The 8924-nt window shown below is 47.6% G+C and overlaps 1 protein-coding gene across 1 annotated transcript in view; it reads left to right on the top strand.

Moving 5' to 3' along the window:
• The first annotated feature begins 1285 nt into the window (after window positions 1-1285).
• The window catches only part of PTGS1 (prostaglandin-endoperoxide synthase 1), a 14779-nt gene continuing 7140 nt past the window's right edge, over window positions 1286-8924 (top strand). Inside the window, exons 1-6 of the mRNA XM_014588606.2 lie at window positions 1286-1422; window positions 1836-1976; window positions 2147-2290; window positions 4731-4912; window positions 5024-5107; window positions 7550-7796. Coding sequence (XP_014444092.1) covers window positions 1952-1976; window positions 2147-2290; window positions 4731-4912; window positions 5024-5107; window positions 7550-7796 — 682 coding nt within the window. The 5' untranslated portion in view covers window positions 1286-1422; window positions 1836-1951. The remainder of the gene's footprint in view (window positions 1423-1835; window positions 1977-2146; window positions 2291-4730; window positions 4913-5023; window positions 5108-7549; window positions 7797-8924) is intronic.

Here is an 8924-nt window from a genome sequence, read left to right as displayed (position 1 = left end):
CTCTTGACCCCCAATAATCTGTTGTACAAAGATGTTGTTCCCTGTGATGTTGGCTGTGAGCCCAGATAAGGAAATGTTTGCAGAAGGGAGCCTGGCATGTTCTGTGCACAGCAGAGAAGGAGCCTTCTGCTGGGAGCCAGGAGTCCTGGGTCTGCCCAGCTCTGTTCTGTGCCCTTGGCCAAGTTGCCACTTCTCCCTGAGCCTGGGGGAGACTGTACAGGAGAGTTGCGACGCGGGCCTGAAATGAACTCCAGAGTCTCCAACTCTGCTGTTGAAACACTGAGGCAGGGCAGATCTGAGCAAGGAAGGAATGGTCAGAGGGATCTGAATTAGATGCACAGAGGGTCTTCCTGTGGGGATTCTCCAGGAGGCCAGAAGGTGGAAGCCAGAGTCTGCTCATTCCTCAGGAGATTATTCCAGCCACTCTCTGCTGTCTTCTTGGTCCCTGAGCTGCCCCAGCATCTTAGAGCCCAGATCCCACCTGACTTGGCCAACTCTGGTCCAGGAACTACTGGACTTGGCCAAGTACCAGGAACCAGGGAGGGGGGATGAGGCAGTTGAGAGTCCAGAGGCCCCCCTCCTCTCTCAAATCCACACTTTGTCCCCAGGGTTCTGGAAAACCTCCTCCTGGAATTTGATTGCTGAGTCAGTGAGGATGGAGTAGAAGTGAAGGAATGGGCATTTGGTCTGCTGTGACTCGATGCGTGACCTGTCTGGTTTTTCCTTTCTCTTACCTCAGTTTCCCCATCTGCAAAGTGAATGTTGTGATACCTGCGCTTCCTTCTCTTCTGCAGAAGTAGAGGGATGGTGGGAGATCTCATTTTCTTAATATCTAGGTGCTCAGAGCCAGGGGGCTGACCTGTGAGAAAGCCCTCACCATCCTTGTCCCTTTTTTGAACTCCACACTGGGCTCTGCTGAGGCAGGAAGTGAGCGCTCTAGAAGCCTGTGGCTGCAGTGTCTTATCAGTGGTTTCTAGCCTTCAGTGTCACAGCCTGGGGTCTGGACTCTTCCCCCGTCCCTGTTTGGTGGCAGCGGGGAGGGAGGGGGACTTCCCTTGTGGGGCTGATGTAGACTAGGCGGGAGATCCAGGCCAGAAAACAGCAAGACGGGGGGATTTATGTCCATAATTGAGTGAACAGGAAGGGCCCTTAAAGGGACTCCAAAATCCAGAGAGGGGTAACCCAGTGACTTAGGATAGACCTGCGACTTGAGAACTCGTCTCTCACTCCCCAATCAGGAATTGGATGAGGGTCAGGAGGTGACACTAGCAGTATGGTCTCTGACCCCCCGTTTCTCACCCACAGTGAACCCATGCTGTTACTATCCCTGCCAGCACCAGGGTGTCTGTGTCCGCTTCGGCCTTGACCGCTACCAGTGTGACTGCACCCGCACGGGCTATTCCGGCCCCAACTGCACCGTCCGTGAGCCCACCTTCAGCCCTACTCCTTCCCTCCTGGGCCTGCCTGCTCTCTGGGGCTCCTTCTTCCAGACCCCCACTCCAGCCCATGTCTCAGGCCATGGCCCCATTCTTATGCCTTGCAGGGCTCTGATGCCTGCCCTGACCTGGCTCCACCATGAGTTCTTGTTCCTGGTCCACCCTCACTTTTTGGCCCCGAGCTCTGTGATCTGTGGCCCCCATATTCCCTGACTCTGGCCCCCATCCTCACATCTGGTTCTAGCTCTGTCATGTGTCATCATTCCCCAGGGTCCACCTTTACCCCTGTGCATAGGTACTACCCTGTTCCATCCTGGCCCTTGTCCCATCCACATTTACCCTGGCTACTGCTGGACTCGTCAGGAGAGCCCAGCTGAGTGTGTCTCCCTGCCCCTGCAGCGGAGCTGTGGACCTGGCTCCGGAATTCCCTGCGGCCCAGCCCCTCTTTCTTCCACTTCCTGCTCACACACGGGCGCTGGTTCTGGGAGTTCGTCAATGCCAGCTTCATCAGAGACATGCTCATGCGCCTGGTCCTCACAGGTAGGTGTGGGGCAAGGCCTCCCTCATCTGGGGGAGCAAGGAATTATGCCAATTCTTGGGATTCTTGGCATCTGGTAAAGGCAGATTAAACAAGCCCCAACCCAAGAAGAGTTTGTGGATTTAACTGGGGGTACATACACCCTCGTCACCATTGTTTCTGCTCTCTGCAGTACGCTCCAACCTCATCCCCAGTCCCCCCACCTACAACTCAGCACACGACTACATCAGCTGGGAGGCCTTCTCCAACGTGAGCTACTACACTCGGATTCTGCCCTCCGTGCCCAAAGACTGCCCCACGCCCATGGGAACCAAAGGTATTGGAGATGTGGTGAGGAGCCGGGCTTGGGGATCACAGGAAGTGTTCGGATCTCCTCTTTGGGAAAAAAATAGGCAGAAGAGCAATTGTTAACCCATTTCATGGATGTGTGGGCCAAGGCAAGATTTGTAGAACCAGGGATCTGACAGGAAAGGGCAGCAAAGGATGTTGTCTGAGGTCCCCTGGAAAAACAATGGCAGAGCGGGACTAGTGGTTTCATACTCTTGGGGTACCTCTGCTTGTATACTGATGAATGGGACCCTGCTAGGGTGGAAGGGCTTTAAAACTTGAAGCATAAGAAGGAAGGAATAGTGTACTATTTGTTGAAGGTTAACTCTGGTTGTTTACTAATATAAGTAGTTTTACATGCTTCTCTAATTTAGGGTATACAGTTTTTCTTTGATTACCTGAGAACTTATTTGCTCTCAGTGGCAGGATTCTTCCTCCGGAGGCCTTCCTGCTCCACCCCTTATTGTTCAAAAGTCTTAGTCCAGAAACATTAACTCATCCTCAAGTACAGAAAGGACAAGAGCTGCCCCTCAGTCCATCACTTTGTCCCTTACTTTGTTCCTGCCACATGATGTCGCTGTTGAGCAGTGGCCCCGTGCAGCGCCATGGTGGTGTGTGCTTTGGTGTCCCTGCTTGGGTCTATAGGGCACTCTGAAGGTTTCACTACAATTAGATACTAGTCCCCAAAGCGTGACCATTCTTCCAGGATAACTGGCCTGGGTCTTGTCGGTATTTGGCTGGAATTAATCCTTGTTCAATGTCAATGAGTGATGATTCCAAACCATGGGGTACAGGCCAGTCCCTTTAACTTCTCATTGACGAGTTCCCTTAGGAGCACTTGATATCTTTTCCTGTCACAGGAATCCAAGTGGCTGTCAATCCAAAGAGTTTCTATTGATCTTGAACCTTCAACATTAGGCTTTACATGAGGTATTGTGAGGGATGCTTTTGCCAGAACACAGAAATAATATTTTTTATTTTTTATTTTTTAGATTTTTTTTAGTTTATCTATTTATTTTATACATTCAATCACTGTACATTACAACTTATAAAATGAATCTTCTCAGCATAATACTGTATTTTAGTACAGTTAAAGATATTTTCATACACGTTATCATCAACAGATAACTTCCATTTTTGTGTCCTTTAATTGTTTTGCTTTTTTCCTTCCTTCCTTCCTTCTTTCCTTCTTTCTTTCCTTCTTTCTTTTCTCCCTCTCTCTCTCTTTCTGTCTCTTTCTTTTTTCTTTCTCTTATTTTTTTTCTTGCTATGGGAAATGTGTGTTTGTTGGAAAGAGACAGAGAGCCATCAAGTAAGAAATCACCTCCTAGGGGGAATGGTCATACTGTAATCCTTTCTCCTTCATTCTCCTCTCAGGATTTTCTTCACATTCACCTGGCATAGGCCTCCAGGTCTAGGACTCGAACAGTGGAGTTGGCCATGTAGGAGTCCAGTGCATTAACCACCATAGCACCTGCTGGCCCCGAACACAGAAATATTCTATTATTCCTTTCTTTGAGGGTATTGGGTGCCAATGTAACTGACACTGACTTAGGGTGGAAGGCCTTCTTGTAATGATGATTTATCTCTACCCTAGACATAGAAAGACTAACACCATTTAAAATAGGTTGGCAAACTGCTCCCCACAGGCCAAATCCAGCCCCATCCTGTTTCTGTAAGTGAAGTCTTGTTGGAACACAAGCATACTCACTTGTTCATGCATTGTCTGTGCTGTTTTCCTGTTGTAGCAGCAAAACTGGATGGATGCAACAGAGGCCATGTGACCTGAAAGCCTAAAATATTTGCCATCTGCCTTTTCCCAAAAGAGGTTCATTTACCCTTGATTTAGAAGGGTCTACCTCATCAGTTTTCTGTCATACTTACAATATCTCATGCAGTTGTCAAATACACCCGATAAAATAGGTGTCATTTCCCCTATTTTCAAAATGAAGAAAGCGAGAGTCAGAGAGAGATGGCTTATCTGTGTCACACTGTTACAAAATGGCATAACCAGCAGCAGATACAGGCTACCTTGCCTCTGGGCTATGGTATATAGTTTTTTCCTTTTCAGTTAATACTTTGATTATGGAAAATTGTCAGTATACATAGAAGTTGAGAGAAAAGTGTAATGAGCTATGTTCCCATCTCCCAGTTCCAACACTGACCACAATTTGCCAATCTTATTTCATCTATCCACTTTTCTTTTTTAATGGAGTATTTTAAAGCAGATTCCAAATATTATGTATTTCACCCATAAATGCTTCTAAGATCTTTGGTAGAGATGGTCAGGGTGGGCTTGGGGGAGGTAGCCCTGAGGAGGCTGCTGTGAGCTCCCTACTGGGCTGGTTTGCCTGCTGGGCCCAGAAGTTCCCAGAGTGGCAAGATCCAGATGGGAGGCAGCCATTTCTCTTTCCTCCCTCTCCAACTAGGGAAGAAGCAGTTGCCAGATGCCCAGCTGCTGGGCCAACGCTTCCTGCTCAGGAGGAAGTTCATACCCGACCCCCAGGGCACCAACCTCATGTTTGCCTTCTTTGCACAACACTTCACCCACCAGTTCTTCAAAACTTCTGGCAAGATGGGTCCTGGCTTCACCAAGGCCTTGGGCCATGGCGTGAGTAACTAGGAGGGGCTCACGACTGCTCTGGACCTAACATACAGGTTATGGCTCTTGGGGTGGAATCCACATGAACCGAGTGGACCTCTCTCTGTCCTCTGTCCTCAGGTAGACCTTGGCCACATTTATGGAGACAGTCTGGAACGTCAGTATCAGCTGCGACTCTTTAAGGATGGGAAACTCAAGTATCAGGTAGTCCTGGACCTGGGGATGGAGCAGTGGGAAGGGCCCCATATGGTCTTTCAGGCAAAGGCTCATGGGGAGGGGCGATGAAGGGTCATATCCCGAGGGCTGGAAGTATGTGTGGGAGGAGAGGCTGGTAAACTCTGGGGGATGGTGCCAGGTCTAGGGAGCAAATGAAGAGCAAACATGGCCTCCTGGGAGGTGGATTTTGGAGCTCAGTAGGAGATAGGCATTTGCAGTGTGCATTTTTTTCATTTAATTAGTCCACAATATTAAGTGAGCACTATAATGTGCCTGGCACAGGTGACTGAGCAGTGACCATCACAGTTATGGGCCCTACCCCCCCATGAGCCATAGTCCATGAGAAGCCACAGAGATAATCATTAGGCTGCAGTTCCATGAGAACTTTTTTGTCTAAACCAGCACCGTCCAATAGAAATAGAATATGAGCCACATATGTAATTAAAATTTTCTCTTTTTTTAGAGAGATTTTTGCTATTAGGCTGTAGTTCTATGAGAACTTTTTGTCTAAACCAGCACTGTCCAATAGAAATAGAATATGAGCCACATATGTAATTAAAATTTTCTCTTTTTTTAGAGAGATTTTTGCTATAGGGTGCGTGAGTTCACTGGAGAGACAGAGAGAAACAGAGACAGAAAACGAGAAATCATCCCTTGGGGGAGATGGCTGTGCTGCAATCCCTTCTCCTCTGTTTTTTGCTCAGAATCTTGGGCATACACAAACACACACATACACACACACACACACACACACACACACACGCCTGGTATGAGTTTCAAGTTGTTGGGTATGGGATTCAAACCCCTGCTAACTACATCGGAGTCCAGCGATGTAACCATTATGCCACCTGCTGGTCCCTGTAATTAAAATTTTCTAATGACCACATTAGAAATGGTAAAATGAAACTGGTGAAATGGATTTTAGTAATATATATTTATTTAATGCAATATGTCCAAAATATTGTCATCTCAACATGCAGTCACTGCAAAATCTACTAATAAAATACCTCACTTTTTTCATACTATATCTTCAAAATCTGGTGTATATTTTATACTAATAGAACATCTCAATTTGAATGCTAAATTTTCCTTAAAGAGAGTGCTGATCTGTATTTAGAATTCATCACATTTATGGCTGAACAAGCAGTCATAGGCCCAAATTGGTCTAAGCATCTTTGAAGGTTTTTCAGTAATGGAAGTATCCATTTCAATATTTAAATCTAAATTAACTAAAATCTAATCTAAATAAAATAAATTAAATTAAATCTAGCAAGATTCAGTTTTTCGTTCACAGTAGCCAAAGTTCTAGGGCTCAGTAGCCATGTGTGGTTGTGGCTACCATATTGGATTGAACAAATCGAAGCAAACAAAACCCAAAACAAAATTTACTACAGAATCTTTAAGGCCATCAGCAGTGCTTGGTGTATAATAGTTCCTCAGTGCGTTATTTACTAAACATATGATGAGTTCCATTTGTAGTGAATGCCACCCTGGAAAAGCCGCGGGTATGACTAGAGTGTTCAGAGGATGGGGAAGGCTTCCCTAGGAAAGGTGTGAATAAACTGAGAGTTGCATGAAGGATAAGGAGGAATTAGGGAGGCTAAAGAGAGGTAAAGGCTTTCCAAAAAAGGAGTTAGCATGTGTGAAGGTGGGTAATTTGGAGGGTATAAAAGAATGGGAGTGGGGACCAGCAGTTGGCATAATGGCTATGTTGCTGGACTTCCATGTAGTCAACTGAGGTTTGAATCCCAGACCTGATGGCTTAAGCTCACACCAGGTGCAAGTGTGTGTGTGCCCAAGATCCCGAGAGGAGAATGGAGGAGAAGGGATTGTGGCATGGCCATCCCCCCTGGGGGTGATTTCTCACTTTCTGTCTCTCTGTCTCACTCTGTCTCTCTGTCTCACTCTGTCTTTCTGGTGAGCACACACGCTCTATAGCAAAAACTTCTCAAAACAAAACAAAACAAAACAAAACAAAACACACACACACACACACATAAAACAAAAAGAATGGGAGTGTTTGCTGAACCTAGGGAAGGGTGGTGATGATTTCAGGAGGCTGTGTTAAGGATTTCTGATTTCTGGCTAGAGTAGAGAGAAGACCTGGAACGATTTAAAGCCCACATGTGATACTAGATTTGGAGTTTCGAAGGATTGCTCTGGTTGCAGCGTAGACTGTGGACCATCTGGGGGGCAGAAGTGGATGTAAAAGCCTGCTTAGGGAAAGGAGTCTGGCTGGGAGAGGAGGGTAGGTTGGGTGATGGTGGTGGTAGAGCAGGGGTCTGATTTTAAGTGAGTTCTAGGAGATAGAATCAATAGCCTTGGTTGAGGAGAATATACAGCTGGAATCAAGAACAGGAGGGAGTCAGTGGTGGGCAGCTGTGGGTGCCCTGCCCCATCCCTAGGTTGCCAGGCGGCCCCATCCCACAGGTGCTGGATGGAGAGATATTCCCACCATCAGTTGAAGAGGCACCTGTATTGATGCACTATCCACGGGGCATCCCACGCCAGAGCCAGATGGCTGTGGGCCAGGAGGTGTTTGGGCTACTTCCTGGGCTCATGCTCTATGCCACACTCTGGCTGCGCGAGCACAACCGCGTGTGTGACCTGCTGAAGGCTGAGCACCCCACCTGGGATGACGAGCAGCTCTTCCAGACGACCCGCCTCATCCTCATAGGTGAGGACTCTAAGCCAGCCCTGCCCCGGATGCGTACATCTTCCATTCTGAGAAGCAGGAGTTTGGGGTCTTGGAGACAAAGAGCTGGGGCTGGAATCCTCACTCTTCTGCTATCTAGCTATGCAAATGTGGGCATAGACCTGGAGGGAAGCATGTGATGTTGTATGGATTTCTTATAATGATGAATGGGAAGACACCTAAAACATAGTAGGCCTTCAGAAACCATTGGGTCATTGGAAAAGTCATGATGCATTTTTTATGTAACTGCATTATGACTGTTCTGATGACCCACCAGATGGCTGTGACATTGAATTACTAGCTGGGAGACTCATAGCACATTTGATTATTGGCCACTCCAAACCTCAGTTTCCCCATTATACTGTGCCCAGATGCACACCTGACCCCCTAAACGTGCGCAAGGTCAAACCCCATCTTGCCCAGCCTTTGGGAATCTTCACGTCTCCTGCCCTGCGTGTATCTGCCTTTCTGGAGTTTGGTAGCTTCTAGGTGACTCAGGGACAGGATATTTTCATGTCCCCTACGGGGGCGAGTCTGCAACCTAAAATGTCAGCTGGTTTCCTGCCTGGAAGCTTAGCCCATGACACTCCTGTCCAGTGTTCTCTCTGAGTCAACAATCATCCCTCCCCCACCTCTGGGCACCACTGGGCACGGCTGGTCCCAATTATAGTGCCTGATTCACTGGAGTCTGGAAAAGTCAGGCACCAGGGATAGGAGCAGCCTGAAGAGGAAGAAAGAGGTGACTCTGAAGTCTCAGCACTGCAGAGACCTTGACCAGAGAGGGCAAATCTCTGACTAGAGGCTGCCCAGCACAGTGATCGGTGACCAAGCTGTGACTAGAGGCAGGTCTTATAGCATTGTACCTCTAGTGCTACATTTAACTTCTTGACAGTCTATGAACCAGATATGATTACCCTTGTGGGAAAGAAGAATCAGAGAGGTTAAGTAATGAGGTCACTCAGCAGAAGGAGAACTTGAATTAGGTTTGGCTGCCACCAAAATTCAGGCTGCCTCTACTCCCATCATGAGGGGGACTCTTTTCTGAGTGAAGAGCAATTATAGTCACAGTCTGTTCTGTGATGGGTGAGTATGGGGTGGGGGTTCTCTGCA

Source organism: Tupaia chinensis, unplaced genomic scaffold, assembly GCF_000334495.1.
Source record: "Tupaia chinensis unplaced genomic scaffold, TupChi_1.0 Scaffold000289_1, whole genome shotgun sequence".
Lineage (NCBI taxonomy): Eukaryota > Metazoa > Chordata > Mammalia > Scandentia > Tupaiidae > Tupaia > Tupaia belangeri.
Note: the sequence above shows the minus strand (reverse complement) of the source record. Positions and strands in the feature narration are given on the sequence as shown.